The following is a 22,147-nucleotide window of genomic DNA, read 5'->3' as shown; positions in this document are numbered from 1 at the left end:
TGTCTCATCTAAAGTTTGCCACAAGCCACCTGGGAGACACACCAAACATGTGGAAGAAGGTGCTCTGGTCAGATGAAACCAAAATCAAACTTTTTGCCCACAATGCAAAACGATATGTTTGGCATAAAAGCAACACAGCTCATCACCCTCAACACCCCATCCCCACTGTCAAACATGGTGGTGGCAGCATCATGGTTTGGGCTTCTCTTCAGCAGGGACAGGGAAGATGGTTAAAATTGAGGGGAAGATGGATGCAGCCAAATACAGGACCATTCTGGATGAAAACCTGTTGGAGTCTGCAAAAGACCTGAAACTGGGACGGAGATTTATCTTCCAACAAGACAATGATCCCAAACATACAGCAAAATCTACAAAGGAATGGTTCACAAATAAATGTATCCAGGTGTTAGAATGGCCAAGTCAAAGTCCAGACCTGAATCCAATCGAGAATTTGTGGAAAGAGCTGAAAACTGCTGTTCACAAACGCTCTCCATCCAACCTCACTGAGCTCGAGCTGTTTTGCAAGGAAGAATGGGCAAGAATTTCAGTCTCTCGATGTGCAAAACTGATAGAGACATACCCCAAGCGACTTGCAGCTGTAATCGCCGCAAAAGGTGGCTCTACAAAGTATTAACGCAAGGGGGCCGAATAATTTTGCACGCCCCACTATTCATTTTTTTATTAGTTAAAAAAAGTTTCAAAAATCCAATAGATTTCGTTCCACTTCACAATTGTGTCCCACTTGTTGGTGATTCTTCACAAAAAATAAAAAATGTATATCTTTATGTTTGAAGCCTGAAATGTGGCAAAAGGTTGAAAAGTTCAAGGGGGCCGAATACTTTCGGAAGGCACTGTAGGAGCTGTCAACATTACATAGTTACATAGTAGGCAAGGTTTAAAAAAAGACAAGTCAATCAAACCAACTTATGTGTGTGATTTTATGTCAGCATTACATTGTATATCCCTGTATGTTGTGGTTGTTCAGGTGCCCATCTGATTTTTTTGAAATTATCGAGGCTCCCCATGGAAACCACCTCCTGTGGAAGGGAATAACACATCCTTACCGCTCTTACAGTAAAGAACCCTCTATGTCAGAGGTCTCAAACTGGTGGCTCTCTAGCTGTTGCGAAACTACAAGTCCCATGAGGCATGGCAAGGCTGACAGTTACAAGCACGACGGGACTTGTAGTATTGCAAAAGCTGGAGGGTCGCCAGTTTGAGACCCCTGCTCTACGTAGTTTAAGTTCAAACCGTTTTTCTTCAAATTTTAGTGAATGGCCGCGTGTCTTATTAAATTCCCTTTCGTTGAAAAGTTTTATGCCTATTGTGGGGTCACCAGTACGGTATTTGTACATTGAAATCATATCCCCTCTCAAGCATCTCTTTTCCAGAAAGAATAAGTTCAGTACTTGTAACCTTTCCTCATAACTGATGTCCTCCAGACGTTTTATTCTTTTGTTGCCCTTCTCTGGGCTCTCTCCAGTTTCGGGACATGCTTCCTGAGGACTGGTGCCCAGAACCGAACAGCATACTCTAGGTGCAGCCTGACCAGAGTCTTGTAGAGCGGGAGAATTACCTCTGGAGTTAATCCCCTTTTTAAGACATGCCAATATTTTGTTTGCTTTGCTTACAGCAGCTTGGCATTGCATGCTATTGCTGAGCCCATCATCTACTAGGACCCCTAGGTCCTTTTCTGTCCTAGATTCCCGCAGGAGTTTCTCCCCCCAGTGTATAGATTGCATTCATATTTTTGCCACCCAAATGCATTATTTTACATTTTTCCACATTAAACCTCATTTGCCATGTAGTTTCCCAACCCAATAATTTGTTTAGATCTTCTTGCAAGATTTCCACATCCTGCGGAGAAGTTATTGCCCTGCTTAGCTTAGTATTGTCCGCAAATACAGAGGTTGAGCTTTTTATCCAATCCTCCAGGTCGTCTATATACAAACTGAATAGGATTGGTCCCAGGCCAGAAAACTGGGGGACTTTCCACCCCTGCCCATTCCAAGTACTCCCCATTTATCACTACCCTCTGAACTCGCCCCTGTAGCCAGTTTTCAATTCATGTACAATGGACCTTACTTTGTACAGTACAGTAAACGTTTATGGGGAACTGTATCAAATGCTTTTGCAAAATCCAGATACACCACGTCTATGGGCCTTCCCTTTATCTAGATGGCAACTCACCTCCTCATAGAAGGTTAATAGATTGGTTTGACAAGAACAATTCTTCATGAATCCATGCTGATTACTGCTGATACCGTTGTCATTGCTAAAATCTTGTATATAGTCCCTTATCATCCCCTCCTAGAGCTTGCATACAATTGATGTTAGGTTAACTGGTCTGTAATTCCCAGGGATGTATCTCAGCCCTTTTTTAAATATTGGTGCTACATTGGCTTTTCGCCAATCAGCTGGTACCGTACCAGTCAGTAGACTGTTCGGAAAAATTAGGAACAATGGTCTTGCAATTACTTGACTAAGTTCCTTAAGGACCCTCGGGTGCAAGCCACCTGGCCCCGGTGACTTATTAATGTTTTTCAAGTCTATTTATAATTCTGTCCTCTGTTAGCCATGAGGGTGCTTCCTATGAAGTGTCATGAGGATAAACATTGCAGTTTTGGATACTGAAGCCCCCCCCCCCTCCACCCCGATTCCGTCGTGAAGACTCAGGAGAAGAATAAATTCAATACCTTCGCCACGTTACAGTGGACATGGTAAGTACAGACAATTTTCAGGTATCAGGACCTGGATCACACATCCGCCTTTCTTTTATTACCAGGAAATGGTATAAAGGGTGCTAATCTGTTATATTTGACAATTATGTTATAAAGCTCTGCGTAAACTGTTGGCGCTATATATAAATCCTGCATAATAATAATTACAATGAACCCAATAAATTACAATGACTAATTGTATAATGCTGACATATATCATTAACCTGGAGTTGTCCTAGTAATACAAATACTAACACAAACCAAAAACTTGCTCATTAAATGCCCACTCTAGCACCTACTCCACAGGACACACGAAAAGCACTGTCAGGTGACAAACATCTTGACTTTTTAGCTGGGCTTATATCCTGGTGGCGTCAGATCTCCCAAACAGCAGGGAAGACACAAAAACTGACAGTTGCTCCACTCTGACCAAAAACAAATATCCATTTTGGGTGAACTGTCTCTTTAATTGATCCAACATTGGTAAACCAAAATTAGAATCGATTACTCTATGTACACCATTACTACTCTTTGAATAGAATAAGGCTCTACATGGTACAAGAGAACTTACTTATAGGCGATTTGCAGACGACTCTTCCCATGCCAAGTGTACAGGGAATTCTATTCCATGTGCCAGTCTCTGGGAATAAAACAGTACAGGAGCCGGCAGTCTTTGCTGGAACACTAGTCCAGCGGTTATATTTTATGGGTGAGCCATCAAGCCATAACTTCTGATCTGCATGGATAGAAAAATCAAATATTAACAGTTCTACCAGGATAACAGCATGAGAAAAGAAACCCTGCAGAGACGAACGATAGATTATGAAGTTAGATTTAAAAAACATGTACCCCTAAAACAAAATCTCCAGCACAGTTGCAAACAATTGTTTTTAAAATCTCAACTCCACTCTTCACTGTTAACACATCAATAAATAGCTTAAAGGAGAAGTTTACCTTTTTCAGGTAGAATTTCAGTTTTCATAAATATTTCCATTTCTGGCCCAGCTATCTCAATGTGCTTTTCTCTCACTTACCTTATCCAATGGAGGTTTAAAATCTTGTTCTTGTATTTTAATGTTTGAGACGATTTTCAAATTCAATCCCTTCTAGATTCTCTTAACATTTCCATGTATGCGATGCAGCAGGTGTTACTGTGCAGATTTCATCCTGCTCACCACTGCTAGCAGTGAAACACACAATTAACCCAGGCAGCGATCCAGGTCTACAGACCTTGGGTTCATGACCGTGTGGGTTCATGGAAAGAGGCGTTTTTCAACCAACAAATGGAGACAACCTAAAGTTTTGGGTTGTCCCCAGAACAGGAATAATGGGGAATCTTCCAAACTGTCAGTCACCAGCTCTCTGCTCTGGTGGGTTTTACTTCCTCTTTATTTCCCTGCAAAGGTAAAGCATAATGGGCTACCATACATCGCATAGTAGTCCATTATGTGTTACTTACCTGAAATTAAAGCCTGCGATGTCACCGCTGTCCCTGCTGGCTGGAAGCATCCATCTTCACCCCTCTTCCCTCCAGGGCCACTAACTCCATTACAGACCAAAGTCACGTGACCTCACTTCCACGCATGTGCGCAGGAGCTGATAGTCACGGCCTAACCCCTATTAGAAACAGCACGATGTACCCTTTCTAAAGTGCGCACGCGCAGTAGACATTGGCGCATTGGCTTTTTTGTAAATATCTCCTAAACCGTGGAGGTTTAGGAGCTATTTCCAGCACCTACAGGTAAGCCTTAATATAGGCTTACCTTAGGTAAACGTGGTTGTACAGGGTGTACAACCACTTTAAACCCCATTGAAAATCTGTGGACTGACTTAAAGACTGCAGTCTACAAACAGTCACCATCAAATTTAACTCAACTTGAGCAGCTCTCCAAAGAAAAGTGGACAAATATCACAAAGTCTAGATGTGCAAAGTTAATAGAGACATATCCCAAAAGACTAAAGGCTGTAATTAAAGCAAAGGGTGGTTCAACAAAATACTGACATAATGGGGTAATCCTTTTTCCAACTCAGAAATTTTCTGTTTTTGATTTCCTTTTTCTTCTGACACATTGGTGTTATATCTTTTACTTGGATGTTATAGATTGCACTAGTAAATACAGCTGAATAAAACTTTGTTTCAGACTGCAAAGCAACAAAATGCGATTACTGTATTTATCAGCGTATAACACGCACAGGCACATATACGCTGCACATTCATTTTAAGAGGGAAGATTCAGGAATAAAAAATTGCATTTTAAATAAGGAACTTTGAAGCAAAATAAGGGTCAGTGCCCATCTGCAGCCTCACCATTGCCATCAATGCAGCCTGATCAATTCCCATCTGCAGCCTCGCTATTGCCATCAATGCAGCAGCCTCGCCATTGCCATCAATGCAGCCTGATCGATGCCCAACTGCAGCCTAGAGGGGACAGGGAGGGGGGTGGGACGAGCGCCAACAGATTACATACAGTGAGAATCTCCTATGATAGACAGATCGCTGCCTGGGTTAACGGTGGTCCAATGGCGGCCCAGGAGATGTAACTTCCTATTACAGAGGCCACCAAGTAAACAGGAGATTCTCACTGTATGTAATCTGATTTTGCTCGTCCCGCCCCCCTCCCTGTCCCCTCCGAGGCAGCTAAAACTGAAGTATTGGAGTATAACACGCACACGCTATTTGCACCCGATTTTCAGGGTGAAAAAGTGAGTGTTATATGCCAATACAGTATTTTAAAAAGGGAGTAATACTTTTCTATACCCACTGTAATCACTGCAGCACAGAGGATTACTTGTGCTGCTTCTTCATGCTTGTCTGAGCCCTGCAAGAGGCTGATATCAAGTCTAATTCAGGCACTTGCACTGTTTGCTTTACAAAAACATACATTTAAATGATGTAACAATGAATACAGAGCTGCATTCATTTGCCTTTTACGTCTGCCCGAATTTCATCTTTAAGAAAAAGTAGCCTTCAAAAAAGCCAGGGGGTAAATTGGTCTAGAATTCACTAATTATTAGAACATTAGGCATGGTAGGGCCTGACCATTTCAGCATTTGTTTTCCTTAGCAAAACTAAGAAATTAAGTCACTTGCAAATGTAAGTATATTTGTTGTCTAGCCAGCTACTTACCAATTGAGTTTGGATCTACTCCAAGCCAAGTTCTGCGAGTGATGAATGCATCAGACGTCAAATATTTACTAACAAATTCATTCTCATCCTCATCATTTATAGTCAGCAGCTTGGCTGTGGGATCTAGAAGACATACACTGGAATATTAAAGATGTACTTGTCCAAGCTGGGGTTGTGACTATTTTGGGTATAATGTACAGCATTGACTACCTTTGGCTATGTATATGCATTTACTTTTTTTTTTTCAGGGAACATTAAAAACCATAAATTGTAACTCTACTGTATAGTAAAGAATTTCCCTAAAGAGCCTTGTGAAAGATCTAAGCGAATGAGGACCAGGTGCCTCATCATGTAAGCATGGCAAGTTTCAATCCCCCTTCTTCATTCTTTCTGCGATGGCGTAGGGTCTGTTTATTACGGTCAAGCCATGTAACAGCATCCGGCTGATTCAAAGAAGTGTGCCTGCAGGTTAGAAGTAACCCGCACTTTTGCAGGGAACAACATTGCATAGGGTAAATACAGGTTCAACTGCCTTTTCGCATATATGCGAACTTAGCACGCCATCTCTGCACCTCCGTCTGGATAAAAGGATACCTTGATGCCATTGAACTGAACATTGGCACACTCCTGGGCACATCTCAGCATTGCTTCTGTGTCCCTGTAATGTAGAAGATGGGGGCCAAGATTTTCACTGTCGAGAGGACTCCTCGCACTCCGGGCCACCCATTGCCACCTGGAGGGTTGTGGAAAGCTTATTCCCCAGTAGCTTTTTGTCAGGCCTGAGCACAGATCTATGGATGTGAGGGGACTGTGCATGGCTTGTTGCACTGCAAGGTCCATATTCTGCACTGATTTGGGTCAGACTAGCAGTGTGGGTAAACTTAGGTTCACTCTAAAGAGACTGAGCGTTTTGGAGCACCAAAATTTACTAACCGGCATGAGGTGCAGTCAACCAAAGGTGCTATTACATACCCACATAAGCTTTATTTTCTCGCGCTTTGCCAAGATCGCGGGCTACACTATACTGCGATAGAGATTGGTATTTCCTACTCCTCTACATTTCTACTAACCCATAACAATTGACAGCCTCACTGGCCAATAATAATAATGCATAGGAGGCAAACAGGGGCAGGGCAAGCATCAGGAAGAAGTCTGTTCAAAGAACAGGCAACAACATACACCCCAATTTAAAAAAAATCTGGTTACGACCACATACCTAAAGTCTCACATATCTTGGTGGCTTTTTCGCTAGTGAAAACAGAATAGTTGTAGATCTTCATGTCAAACGCATAGCAAAAATCCTTTTGACGAACCCATTGTGCCGAGTTGTCTGCTTTGGGACAGAGTGGATCAATCTCTGTAGCCTGTGATTGTACTGCAACAGATGAAAGAAAGGTGCATAGCAACAATAAGATGCTCCGAAGTATTACTTATGGAACTGTAATATTTATGCTATATATAAAGACCTATAACTTACTTGCCATTGGTTTATAGCAAAGAGCACCATCCAGAGGTTCTGTGCAGCTCTTGGAGAGCCACGTTCCCTTTGTGTCGAAATAGACGCAGTTTTCACGAGGCAGCAGTGTGTCCAGATTCGCAAATGCATATTTGACCAAAGTACCATCTGACCATTCTTTTCCTGAAACCGTCCCCTGTTGGCCAAATCAAGCACAAATTTGCAACAGTCCAAGAAAGGATAAAGAAAAAAACATTACTCCCCTCAGCTTCATCTGCTGCAATAACACTAAGGGCCGGTTCACACTGCGAGCCGCGGCGAGGCGTCTCCGACTTCCTCGCCGCGACTTGCAGGGGGGGTCAGCGGCGACTTGCAGAGGACTTCTGCATAGAAGTCAATGCAAGTCGCCCCCGAAGTCGCCCCGAAGTAGTACAGGAACCTTTTTTCTGAGTCGGAGCGACTCGAGTCGCTCCTCTCAGAACGGCTCCATTGTACTCAATGGGGACGACTTGCGGGAGCGAGGCGAGGCGAGCCGTGTCGCCTCGCCTCGCGCCGCAGTGTGAACCGGCCCTAATCAATCTTTAGAGAAAGTACAGTATGGTGTCTGTGCTCACACTGGAAAATTCCCGATCACCAGATGTTATTTGTCTTCTGAATAAAGATCAACGATTTCCATTTACATGAACAAACCATGTGCAAAACCTGTTGTAATGGCGCTTAAAAAAATATCAATTCTAGATTGACCAGCATCTAGATTCACCTACATAAGGTTTCTTTGGAGAGAAAAGCCTGGTCAGGTCAGCTAAAGGTTAGGTTCACAAAATGTTTTTTTTATATTATTCCTATTTTCTCTTATATTCACCGACCAACACAGCTCCTCTCTGTAACAAATGGGACGTCCCCAAGCAGTGCCAAAACGAGGGGTGGGAAAAACAGCATAAAAACTTCATCCACCATGGCAAGTGGGAACTAGTGAAACTATACCCACAAAAAAACAGCAGTGCGTGGAAAACCACCACAAAAAAGCAGGGCATCCTCAACAGGAGTTATCCCCAAGACCGCACCAAACTGCGGAAGTAATGCAACAGTGCATTAACATAACAGTACTGCGTTTTTATTGAAAACCAGGACAAAAATATCCATTGCATATTCAATTGCAACTACATGGCCGCCTGCAAAACAGGCATCAGCCGATGCACTGACGCCTACTTTGTAGAACTTGGTAAACATGTGGACAGACAACCAGGTCGCCACTTTCGACACCAAGCGTCAGTTGCTCAGGTGTGTAAAGGCCCAAGACGTTCTGATTGCCCTTGTGGAGTGGGCCGTTACCAGAAAGGGGGGCACCTGCCCCTTCAAGGCATAGGCTTGTACTACAATCTGTCTGATCCACCTGGAAATGGTGGCCGACGAGACCGCCATGCCTTTCTTTGGGCCAGCCACTGAAACAGCGAGTCTGACTTCCGAAAATTAGCCGTGGCAGACAAAAACACCTTCAGAGCCCTAACCACGTCAAGAGCGTGAAGGGCCACCTCCTTAGGGTGTTTCGGCTTAGGACACAGAGATGGTAATACAATGTCCTCATTGATATGAAAAGCCGAGACCACTTTCGGTAAAAAAAGACGGTTGCGGATGCAACACCAACTTATTCCTGTGGATAACCAGATAGGGCGACTTGCAGGACAAGGCCGCCAGTTCCAAAACCCTCCTGGCCAATGCGATGGCCACTAGAAATACCACTTTCTGGGAAAGGGTCAACAGTGGAATCTCCCTGATGTTTTCAAACGGCGGTTTTTGAAGCACCGACAACACCGGGTTCAAATCCCATGGAGGTATCAGTGGACGCACCGGAGGGACTATATGTCGTACCCCCTGAACGAAGGTACTCACTAAGGAGTGCGATGCCAGGGGTCGTTGAAAAAAAGACAGCTAAGGCTGAAATTTGCCCTTTGATGGTGCTCAATGCCAATCTCTGGTCTACTCCAAAGAAGAGAAACCGCAGGATCCTAGATATGGAAAAGGAGCGCGGATGCCATCCTTTCTCCTCACACATGGAGATGTAAGCCTTCCAGGTACGATGGTATATCTTCTGAGAAGAAGATTTCCATGCTCTCAAAATAGTTGGAATCACCGAGTCCGACAGACCCTGGTTCCTCAACACCTGGCTTTTAATAGCCATGCCGTTAAAGAGGAAGTAAACCCTGATGGGTTTACTTCCTCTTTGATTCCCTGCAAAGGTAAAGCATAATGGACTACTATGCATCACATTGTAGTCCATTATGTGTCACTTACCTGACACAGGAGCCAGCAAAGTCAGCGCTGTCCCCTGTAATCCGGAGCATCCATCTTCTCGGTGGGTCTCGCTGCTCCGCCGCTGTCATTCAACGAAGCTGCGATGATGTCACTCCTGCGCATGCGCACAGGAGCCGCCACTCACGGCATATCGCCGTTGACAGCGGCGCGCTCAGTGCGCCGCTGTCTACGGCGCATGCGTCAGACAGCGGTGCCTGTCTTTTGGCAAATGTCTCCAAAACCATGTAGGTTTAGGAGATATTTCTTGGACCTACAGGTAAGCCTTAAACTAGGCTTACCTGTAGGTCAAAGTGGTTTGTAAGGGTTTACAACCACTTTAAAGCCAGCGATGGTAAAGCAGGATGGAGAATCGGACCACGAGACAGAAGGTCCTTTCGCAATGGAAGTCACCAGGGAGCGTCTGCCACCAGACACACCAGGTCTGTGTACCTAGGATGCAGAGGCCAATCTGGGGCAACCAGTATCACTGGGATACCCTCGACTTCCACTCTGTGAAGCAGACGTGGCAACAGTTTCAGTGGAGGAAAGGCATAGATCAGCTGGTACTGATCCCACTGAGCCACCAGTGTGTCTGCCGCGTCGGCCCACAGATCTCTTGTCCTGGACACGAATCTTGGCACCTTCTGCTTGAGACGGGAGGCCAGTAGATCCATATCTGATGTGCCCCATCTCAGGCACAGCAACCTGAATATCTCCGGATGCAATGCCCATTCTCCTGGGTCCAGCATCTGTCAACTCAGATAGTCCGCCTGCCAGTTCTCCACTCCCGGGATGTAAATGGCCAACAGGGCCGGTACGTGTCGCTCTGCCCACCGAAGTATATGAGCGACCTCCCGTGCAACGGCTGAGCTTCTTGTTCCCACTTGGTGATTGACGTACGCCATAGCTGTGGTGTTGTCTGACTGTATCCTGATCGGACGCCCTTGAAGTCTCATCGACCATGTGTAGAGGCACAGCCTGATCGCTCTCAATTCGAGCAGATTGATTGGCAACTTTGATTCTTCCGTCGACCAGAGGCCCTGAGATGACTGAACCCCCATCACTCCACCCCAGCCGGATAGACTGCCATCCGTCGTGATCATCGTCCATGTCAGAGGAAGGAACAATTTTCTGGACTGAATCACCGGGGATCTCAACCACCAAATCAGTGAGTCTCTGACTGACTGGCTCACCTGGATCTGTCGATCCAGGGACAACTGAGATTTGTCCCATTTTGTCAAAATCTCCTTCTGCAGGACTCTGGTGTGGAACTGGGCATAAGGTACTGCCTCGAAGGAGGCTACCATGAGCCCCAGTACTCGCATGCAAAAGTGGAGCGACGACCACCTGCGGTTCAGCAGTTTACTGCGGATCTGAGAGTCTGCAATTTGCCTGAAGGGAGAAAAACTCTCCCTTCCCTGGAGTCCAACAGCAAGCCTAGGTACTCCAGACACTGGGTCGGCACAATCACCGACTGGAGGTTCAACAGCCACTCAAATTCTTGCAGGGTCTGCACGGTGATCGCCACATCCTCCTCTAATTCTGGGGTGGAAGATACCCTCAGGAGGAGATCGTCTAGGTATCCCACGTTGCCGCAGCAATGCCAAAACTGGAGCCAGTACCTTGGTAAAGACTCGGGGGGGCTAATGCCAGACCAAAAGAAAGAGCCACAAACTGGTAGAGGGCTTCCCCGACTGCAAATCGCAGAAACTTTTGATGCCGAAGGCATATGGGTATGTGCAGGTACGCATCCTGGATGTCTAAGGACACCAGGGAGTCCCCTTGATGGGGTGCAGTGACTATTGAGCGAACTGATTCCATTCTGAACCTCTGCACTTTCACAAAGTGATTGAGGGCTTTTAGGTCCAAGATCGGACGTACCCCTTCCTTTTTGGAACCACAGGTTTGAGTAGAATCCCTGGAAGCGTTCCGAGTCTGGAACTGGTAAATCACTCCGCCATTCAGCAAATCCGTTACCGCCCCCAACAGGGCCTCCCAGCGAACCGGGGATACAGGTATGCTGGAGAGGGAAGAATCTGTTTTGCGGCCAAGAGAGAAATCTATCTTGCAGCCTGTGGAAATCAGATTGCAGACCCATTGGTCGGATAACCGGGAGGACCACCGGGCTGCAAACTCCCGAAGGCGACGCCCCACCCGAGACATGGGTGGGGGCAAACCTTCATGCAGTAGCACTTTTATTTGCAGGCTTGCGTTTCCAGGGACGTTTTTGACTGTCCATGGGTGTCCTGTTGGGCTGGGGATGTTTTGTCGAAGCTCAGGGCGGACGAAAAAGCAGTTTGTGAGAGGAAAAAAGGGCCCTTGCCTACGGCGTGACTCCTTAGCCTTCCTGGCCTGTGGGAGTAGGGTACTCTTACCACTTGTGGCATTTTTAATAATGTCATATAATGAGGCTCCAAAGAGCCGGTTGCCAAGGAAGAGAAGATCCATCAGGGCTTTTTTGGATGCCTGGTCAGCAGACCAGCATTTTAGCCAAATTAGGCGCCTCAGCACCACAGCTGACACTGAAGCCCTGGATAACAGAGGGAGAGTATTCAGGGCCGTGTCACAAACTTACTTAAGGCCTTGCACTAGTTGGTCAGCTAGTTCCACGCAGACAGGGGAAGCCTGTTGCTCTCTCAATTCGCGGTGCAAAAGTTTTGCCCACTCAGTCAGTGTCTGCGACACCAGTGCGGATAACAGTACAGGTCGCATGGCTGACCCCACAACCATAAAAAAGGAACAAGCCACTGCCTCGGCCTTCCTCTACGTGGGAACCTTGAATGCAGGAGTCCCCTCAACCGGGATCGTGGTTACTTTATTTAACCTGGATACTGGAGGGTCCACGACCGGAGGAGCCGACCCCTTTTGGAGAAGGCTTTCCTCAAAGGGGTAACGCACCGCCATGAAATTGGGGACCGAAAAGGTCCCTTGCGGGGCGACCCCATTCCCATGAACTTGTCAAAATAAGTCACCTTAGGTGAACGTGCTGGCTTGCGGGACCCAAAAGGGACCGGTACATCAGCAGAGGGATCCGCTGGCTCCTGAATCTTCAGGGTATTATGCACAGGTGTGATAAGTGCTCCAACAAGTGCTTTGTCGTGCCCGGACGGGGACTCATCCTCACTATCCAAACGGTCATGGTCAGCGTCGTCTGCCAAGGACCCGAGTCTGCGTCAGATCTCTCCCCAGAGGACGGGGGGTCAGGGGCCACTTTTTAGCACCTTTCTTCCCACCTCCATCTTGGCCACGAACGAGTTGAGGACCACGGTCAGGGTGTCCATGGGGACTGCACAATCCGCAGGTGACCCGGTTGCAATTGCCTGGATTTCGTGGGAAGAAACACCAGTTTCTGAAGCCATGCTAACCCTACCCTGACTGCCACCCGAAGGGGACTTAGGACAGTGACAGTCCCACCCTCCTTGCTGCCGCTGACTGAGGGGCTCTAATCCGCCGGACTCACCACCCTGATTAGTTCTGTGCTGTTCACAGCAGTGCCTGTAGATCCCTAGTGCTCCCAGGTGCAGAGGAATCCAAACTGTGTCGGTGGCAGTCCGTCAGAACGAACGTTAAAACGATCTGAAAAACGTGCTCAGACTACATAAAACGGCCGCCCAGCATCCAGTAAAACAGACAGGAAGCTGAAAGCACATGTAGCTGCTTGCAGGAGAACACTGAAACGTGCTCAGGGTTCTAGAAAGTGGCCGCCAGTGCCCTGAATAGGGAAGCACTGGGAAAATGGCCGCCTGAAGCCCAGAAGATCTGCTGCCCTTGCCCACACCTAAAATGGCCGACGGCCAGCTTGCATGAGGGACAGAGACAGAAACATGACAGAGACAGCGCTGCACCAAAGACACAGCCAGACCCTGACAGGCACCTCCCAGGAGCAAAACACACAGGATCCAGGCACCACCAGCCAGCCAGTCCCCTATCCCAGATGAGAGCCCTCAGGGATCTTACACACACACACACCGCTCAGTACCACATGCAGCATCCACCCCCCATGAAGGGGAGGGGAGGGAAGATAGGGACAGGGGAGAGAACAGAGGGAGCTGAGGGACCCCCGAATCGACCTCCCAGGGAATGCCCAGTTGCTTAACACCAACGGGGCAGGGAGAGCTGTACTTACCAGTCCTGAAGCTGGGAGACATTTCATTGTAGATCTACACCTGATCGGTACAGGGTAGCTACTGGCATTGGCATACTGTGACGCAGACATCAGTAGCCTGGTCATATGTACACCCCGGAGCATAAAATCTCACGACCACCTCTGGAGCTGAGGTATGTTGTGGCCTGCTGAGCCATAGCTGCAACCTGCACATGCTCGATGGCTGGACTGGGGAGACTACAAGGATAAGGGTATCCAGCCTGTCACCCAGCCGGCTGTTGATAGTAGATCACAGAAGCATTCATCTTGCGCAAAAATCCAAGCTTCTGCGTAAAAAAAACAGACCGATGGGCCCGCAGGGTTCCTAGGTCCTTCTCCTTTACTAGGCAAAGTAAAACTGATGCTGCTTTACAGGGTGGGGGGTTGTAGCCTGAGGGACAGCCCCCCTGGGTGGAACTAAGAGTTCTGAGTATTGTGTTACAACTATGCCTGATATTCTCCTACTGATAAGGCTAAAAACCCATTTGTTACAGAGAGGAGCTGTGTCAGTCAGTGAATATAAAAGAGAAAGAGTGATTTTTAATCCTTTCACTGCCTCCAACTTATGCCATACATTGGCAGCAATGGCGGGTTTTACAGACACTCCCGTCTGCTACTAAAAACCTGAAAGCGATGGGTAAAATGTCCCTTCTGGGTCCTGTTCTCATTTTCCCTGGTCACTGTGGCTACATGTTACATATCACTGTGCATGCTGGAATGAGGGCAAAAATTCTAGGGCCATTATTTACCCAGCTTTTACAGCATTGCCTATAGAAAATTTAGGGTGCTGGAGTTTAGCACCATTTCACAGCTGCATGCAAATGTAAAGGTTTGACTGAGTCTACTTACTCAGGGCAATCTAATCTTTAATATTTTATAAAAGACAGGCTAATATTTTTTGTGCCCTAAAATTAACTTTAGTGTAATTTTTTTATTTTTATTTATTTTTTTACAGAACATTTTCACTTAAAACAGCATTGCTCTAATATGCCCCATACAAAATTGTAACTACTGCCATTTTATTCTCCATGGTGTCTACTTTCATAAAATATATAATGTTTTGCGGGTTTAAGTGACAGTGAAGTGTTAAAACATGAACATGGCATTAAGTGGTGGCCCTGCAACCTGAAAACAGACCCAAGAACCCTGTCACTTTTGGGCCAATAGGTTTAGGTAGGGAACTAAAAAAAACGTGCTCCCGGGGGGGGGGTCAGTTTTTAAGAGAAGTTGTGATGACAGTCCTGACCTCACTCATATGGTAAAGTGAAAAATGTATAACATGCCTTCAAGGCAGGACAAGGGAAGGGAAGAATTAAATTTTTCGGAAAAGGCAATAGGAAGGAAACAAAAAACTGTAGCCTCATAGAGTGAGTGGAGTTATATGGGTGCACCAGGGCGGTCCCAGCAAAACTTTTGCCAATGTTCAATCGCATAAAGGTAGCGGCATACAACCCATGGTCTAAGAATTCTAGTAATTTACCATTAAGATATAAATGGATATATATATTTTTTTAAGTGCAAGGTCTTTAACGAGACACCACTACCTTGCAGGGTGCTTTCTGATATAGGGGAGCATGTGACAGTGCCTGGGGTCTAGCGGCCAATCGCTAAGTCTTAGCCCAGTCACATAACTAAAGCAGTGACATCACTAGTTCTCTGTAACCAACCTCAGTCAACGTTAGGTATTGTAGTGCCAACTGTGGTGGATGCAAGAGCAACAAGGGAGCACTGGCAAGGAAAATATCAGTGTGTTGAGGTTGGGGAGACTTTACACACAGAAAGTGTCACTTTGTCCTACATAGATAAGAGAATGTCTTTTAGAGGAGCTTGCCTGCATAGGAACAGATGAGCTGTCACTGATTGCTTTCAAAAGTCTAAGCTCCCGTGCCATCATCATTATCCTTGCCTATTTTTAGCAAGTCACTGACCTGGGACAAATATGCAGCCAGTGAGCTCCCAGGTCACCAAAAGGAAATACAATAAAACCTTGGTTTGAGAGCGTCTTGGAAGACAAGCCAAATTTTTAAATAAAATTTGATTTGATAGACAAGCGATGTCTTGATATAGAAGTAGCGTCATGTCACAACTGAGTATAAAAGAGAAGAGAGGGGCCTCTAAGTGTAGCAAAACATTTAATGAAGGTACAGCATTTAGAAACTCACATGGTTGAGGAATAAAACAGGCACATCTAAGTATGCAGGTATCTGGGGTAAAGCTGTCCACATAGACCATCCTCTGCACCGCCATTGACGTCATTCTTCCATGCTACGCTCTACCAGGGGGTCAAGCCGTGCTTTCAGATCACTTTACTGCAGGGCAGTCTTCCCAGTCACGATTGCAGACTGACAGCGGTGAGATCCAGCGCTGTGGGGAATTGTCTATGTGGACAGCTTTACCCCGGGTGCTTGCATACTTAGATTTGCCTCTTTTAATCATCAACCATGTGAGCTGCTAAATGTTGTACCTTCAATAAATGTAACCATATTGCTACACTTGAATGCGCCTCTCTTCTCTTTTATACTCTGAAGCTCCTGCTGGATTTTGCTTCTAATCTCCTTGTGGAGGCTTCCATTTCTGGATGAACATTTGATGGTTACACAACCTATCACATTGCTATATTTTTTTTATATGGACTATAAACGGCAGGACTTATGAATAAATGCTTGTGGAAAGAATCATTTGAGTTTCCATTATTTCTTATGGGGACATTTGCTTTGATATACAAGTGCTTTGGATTACAAGCATGCTCCCAGAACTAATTGCGCTTGCAATCGAAGGTTTTACTGTAGTCACAAAAATATGGGACAGCCTTGGCATTTTCAGAAACAATAATAACATGCATGCTATATAAATCCTGAATAATAATAATATATTTCTATCCTTACATGTTTGCTTTAAGCAGAACACAAAATGTAATTGCCTGAATATGATGGTGATACAGAGCTCAGGGTTATGCATTAAAGAGGAAGTAAACCCTAATGGGTTTACTTCCTCTTTCATTCCCTGCAAAGGCAAAGCATAATGGACTACTATGCATCGCATAGTAGCCCATTATGTGTCACTTACCTGACACAGGAGCCAGCGAAGTCACCGCTGTCCCCTGTAGTCCGGCGCATCCATCTTCTTGGTGGGGTCTCGCAGCTCCGTCGCTGTCATTCGGCGAAGCTGCAATGACGTCACTCGTCAGCCAACACGTGCAGCATCTTCGTCATTGATGATTCCGCGCGCCGCTGTCTACGGCGCATGCGCCGTAGACAGCGGTGCCCGTCTTCGGGCAAATATCTCCTAAACCGTATAGGTTTAGGAGATATTTCTTGGACCTACAGGTAAGCCTTAATCTAGGCTTACCTGTAGGTCAAAGTGGTTTGTAAGGGTTTACAACCACTTTAAGCTTAACATAATTACTTAGCAATTTCTCAAAAGCCACATTTTCAGTGTTGGATAGAACCAAACAAGAAACACACACACTTACATCATTATTCCATAACCCAATCCAGAGGGAGGATCCATGCCGTCTTACAATGTTCTCCATAAAGAGCTGTTGTTGGTTATTGTGAACACTGGCCAGATTGCTACCATTCTGCTTACACTCCTTCACCGCTTCAAACCACATCATCTTCTTCTTTAAAACATAGTATGTGGAATTGTCAATTATATACTCTGTCAAAGGTTCAATGTATTTGCTCCCTGGTCCGGAATAAACAGAACATGTGAAACAATGAGGCCAAATGATACACCAGCTGAAGCAAGCCTGTCATATAACAAATGTAGAAAGCTAAGACATTAAGATTTTGGTTCACCTGTAAAATCATTTCTTGAAGTACATCAAATGCACAAAATACTTCATAGTCATGGCTACTTGGTTTATGCTGCCACCTTTAGGTGAATGGATGAGGGGGGGGATGCAACACAGCAGCAAGACCCAACATGGCTAAATCCCCAAATATAGAACAAGGGACCACAGAATAAAACTTGCCTTTATTATTTCCTATTGGTTGAACTAGTCGGTGGCTTTTTTCAACCTAACTATGCAAGACCTGTTGTGTAAAACTGGCATTCACAGAGTGTGAACATTTATCTGATAGAACTTTGTACATATGTGAAGAGAAGTTTCAGGTAGAAACCTTATTACCTTGAACAGGAGGTTGATGCTGAAATGCCCAGGAAACACACATCCCTGGTGGAATGGGCCCAGATCGGGAAAGGAGGAACATGCCCCTTTATTCCATAGAAACAAGCAGCAACAAGCAGATGAAAGAGAGGATCAAGAAGCAGCCTGACCCTTGTGAGGATCAAGGACAGATCAAACAAGGAATCAGACTGCTAAAACCAAGCTGTAGACTTCAGATAGATAAACTCAAACAGCTTGAACAACATCCAAAAACTGAAGCATGTTCTCCTTAAGATGATTTGAATTAGGGTAAACATGGCAGACAATGTCCTGATTCAGGTGAAATGAAGAAACCACCTTAGGTAAGAAAGAGGGCTGAACAGGTAAAACAATTTGTGTAACACCCTACAAAAGGGCTTTTACCAAGAAATGAGTTGCAATAGATCTCAGCTAAGACCAAGATTGCCAGGGATCTAACTTAGCCTCACCCCTGGGTGAAAATTTCCATACAAGGAGGTACACCTTAATAGAGGTTGACTTTCCTGCCTTGAGGAGGGTAGGTATCCCAGAATAAAACACCCCTATCCCTAAGGTTTTGGTCTTCAACAGCCATACCTTCAAGTCAATGACTGCAAAATAGAATAACACCCTGCAACTGTAAAACTGGCAGATCTGGAAAAGCCCACAGCTCATCCACCAAGAGCCCAATGAGGTCTGCATTCCATGGTCTTCCTGGCAGACAGGTGTGATCATAATCACCAGATTGACCTCCACCTTTATCCTGCACGTCAGGCAAGGAAGAAGCTGAAGCCGAGGGAAGGCATAGATCCGGGAGTCACATGATGGCATCTACTGCAAAGGCACATGGATGCCTGGTTCAGGACACAAACATGTCCAGTCTGTTGTTGAAACTGGATACCAAGAGATTCAAATCTGATGCATCTACGGAGAGGTGAAAGGCAACACCACAAAATGGTAGTAACAATCTTCTACTGCAAATGGCAGAAACAGCTGGTGAGGCTAGGGAAACAGGATGTGTAGGTAGGCATCTTTGATATCCACTGACCACAAGAAATCTCCCATATGAAGCGAAACAATGACTGACCAGGTGGAATTATGTACTTTCAGGAATTGTTAAGACCCTTAAGGTCCAGAGTAGGCTGGATATCTCAGTTTGGCTTGGGATCATAAACAGGTTGAAAAAATAGCCATTTGATATGTGATGACCTCTTAGGACAGCAACCTTTCCAGAACAGCAAATAAAACTACTGTTTGTGACTTCAAACATGCACTTGAGTGCAAAAGGTGTGAAAGAGGAATGCAGTGAAACTCCAGCTTGTAGCCTCTAGACACCACCATGTAGACCCCCATCTGACTTCCAGAGTCCAGGCAGCCATAAAGGCAGACAGAACAGAAATGCCTCCATTTACACAAAGAAAGCAATGCCTGGGCCATTGAGAAGCATAAGTATCAAATTGTGAAAGTGCGCTGTGCTGTCCCCTCTTTTTCATCACTGCAAATGCACAGTGAACACTGTCGGGAAAGGCTGCTGCACCTATATTTCCCTGGTGATCACTGCCCTGGACCTGTGGAATACCCTGCCAGCAAGGACACTTCACCTGGTACACAGTAACTTGGAGAACACTGCCCGCAGTATCCTGTGGAGACTGGCACCATTACAGGCTGTCACCACTTTAGGTACGGGTAAGGTGGTTCTCGGCCTTCTGGCTATAGTGACAGATCTGGATGAAGCCCTCTACTGACCCAGCAGGATTGTTAGGAAAAGGCCACAAAATAGAGAACTTAAGCCCATTTAAGGAGATCTTCAAGATGACATAAGTAGGCATATCTATCACTTAAGGCAGGTGTCCATTCATCTGAAGGTGGCAGCATAACCCGAGTAGTCATGAATAGGAGTTCCTTGCTATCCTGTGTTCTATTAAGAAATTTTACCAGAAGCTAGCAATGAAAGGAGGACACAGAAGCCCTTTTCTGTTCTTAAGAATTTGCTTACAATATTTGCTTATTTGCTTACAATATTTAAATTTAGCGTCAAGCTGGAGATTTACCACTTTTCCCTCTCTTTAGAGGCAAGGAGTGGGAATCACACTGTGGGATGCAAAGGGACTACTAGAGTGCAATGAAGTGTGTGTGTGATACACACCACACACTTTAAGCTGCATACCAGAATATTCTTATCAATTTCTTGAGAGGGCACATGCACACCCAAACACGTCAGCTTTGGTGCCCTTGTAAAACCGTCAAACTTGCAAGCTTGAGCAATCAGGAAAGCAACCAGATATCGTGTCAGATCACACCCCATCATGAAATTCCTTAGCTGGAGTCATTAACAATACACACTGCGGTCTCTCTTCCCTGGTTCAATTATGAACTTCAGTGCATTTCATAACTCATTAAATAATACCAGTACAGCCAGAAAAAGGACATATTTACCTCTAGCAGTTAATGAATAGCATGTTGAGACCAAACGCCACTACCCTAGGAAGTACCAGCAGCAAAACTGGCACAATTCCTCTTCTAGGGGAACTAGACAGCTGAAACCTATCATATTTAGTTATTCAAAATGTAATTGGTAATTGCATGCTGGACAATGATATACAAGTTAGCAGACTGTAACCTGTAGGTATTCAAAGATATTAATACCTACAGGAAACTGTATCTGGAACATGGCTGTAAACTGATGACATCCCATCGGCACTCCTCATCCACTTAATTGGTCAGATTATTTCTGTCAACACCCCCCTAACGGACAAGAAAAGAGATGCCGCCCCTGCAGTTGACAGCTCCCATCTACCATAAAAAGAAGGAAGACCTGTCAAGTCTTATGAGAGCCACTGTACGATTTTCCTCATTGATTGGAGTCTGCTGAAATTCATTTTTCAACCCATTTGTTTGCTGTTGCATTGTTGTCTTTGTTACCTTCGTAATAGTTTTTTTCTGTAACTATTTTATTTGCACCATGTTTTTACCTTTTCATTATTAAGCCATATTTTGAAAAGCATTAAAATGATCTCTATTAAACAAACACAAAACTTAGAGAATCCCTGAATCGCGAAGAGTACTACTACATGCTAAATCTCTGGTGAGAGTGTGTGTACTGGTTTAAAGTCATAACGTGCTATTGCTAATCTTGTGAACGTTTACTATTTTTTGGATTATGCTGCCAATAACTACAGTATGTGCATTTTTTTTTTTATTAAAAGGCTAAATACCTTTCTCACACCGCAGCTGTGCGGTCACGAGATCCCCCTCTGCTCATCTACTCCAATCTATATTGAGAAGCGAGAGGGGCCAAAATTCCCCTGTGACGTCAGCCGGCCAGAAGGGGGAGGAATCACATGACCACACAGTGCTGCATATATCAGTTGAATAGTGGCGGGGAGGAGAGGTGCTCTCATGCCGACAGGCAGGGAGGGAGGGGAAGAGATTCAAAGCAGAGAGCGGGCTGACGGAGGCACATAACATGACCACAGTATCATGGCTCAGCAACCATGATTACCGTGGTCAGCAAAGTCAGGGGGACACAGACATGATAAACCAGGTATATTAGAACATAGGAAGGGACAAATTACAAAGCACGAGCATGGTGCTATAGATTATCAAGGAACAGGATTTTTATTTTTTTAATTTTTTTAGGGTTACAACCACTTGCTTAGTTAACTAAACCCAGTGACAGTTGCTCTTAGTCTGTTGGCACTAAGATTGTTGTCCCTCAAGCTGGAAAATCTTTGTGCAAGGCGAGTCAGAGTGTCATCGTTGTGTATCAGTGACAGCGGAGTAAGCGGTTGGCCAGTCATTTATCACAAGTGGGTGAAAGAGGGCAATGGTCTGTTCCGCGTTTGTCACAACCAGCAGCTGCACATAAATGCTTGGAAGGAAAAGGGCCACACTCCTTAATAAAATCCTTAATCAAGATTTTAATAATCCATTCAGTGCACACACAGATCAACCTTCTCCCTCTGGAGAGACTGGAGGGACAGTTGGATCTGTATGTGCACCGAACCATTAAAGCAGAGTTCCACCCATTTAAAAGTCAGCAGCTCCAAAAAGTATAGCTGCTGACTTTTAATAATCAGACCCTCACCTGTCCCATGGTTCAGCGATGTGGGCGCACAAAGCCCCGCTCCTCTCCCCCTCCTCTCCGTGGTGCCCGAATTCTAACTGTGGGCGCTCGGCTGTGGCTTTACAGACGGACGTAGCGTGATGTGAATGGCCGGGCAATTTTCTGGGATGTAGCCCAGGGGAGGAAGTGGGAGCTGGGTGCTTGTAGCAGAGA

The 22,147-nt window shown here is 45.4% G+C and overlaps 1 protein-coding gene across 1 annotated transcript in view; it reads right to left on the bottom strand.

Moving 5' to 3' along the window:
* The window catches only part of LY75 (lymphocyte antigen 75), a 200,633-nt gene that overhangs the window by 5,419 nt on the left and 173,067 nt on the right, over window positions 1-22,147 (bottom strand). Inside the window, exons 31-35 of the mRNA XM_077447606.1 lie at window positions 17,212-17,426; window positions 7,325-7,499; window positions 7,064-7,222; window positions 5,848-5,970; window positions 3,292-3,456 (exon numbers count right to left, since the gene is read on the bottom strand). Coding sequence (XP_077303732.1) covers window positions 3,292-3,456; window positions 5,848-5,970; window positions 7,064-7,222; window positions 7,325-7,499; window positions 17,212-17,426 — 837 coding nt within the window. The remainder of the gene's footprint in view (window positions 1-3,291; window positions 3,457-5,847; window positions 5,971-7,063; window positions 7,223-7,324; window positions 7,500-17,211; window positions 17,427-22,147) is intronic.

Source organism: Lithobates pipiens, unplaced genomic scaffold (assembly GCF_037356315.1).
Source record: "Lithobates pipiens isolate NorthernLeopardFrog02 unplaced genomic scaffold, aLitPip1_a1.2 Scaffold_22, whole genome shotgun sequence".
In the NCBI taxonomy this organism is placed as follows: domain Eukaryota; kingdom Metazoa; phylum Chordata; class Amphibia; order Anura; family Ranidae; genus Lithobates; species Lithobates pipiens.
Note: the sequence above shows the minus strand (reverse complement) of the source record. Positions and strands in the feature narration are given on the sequence as shown.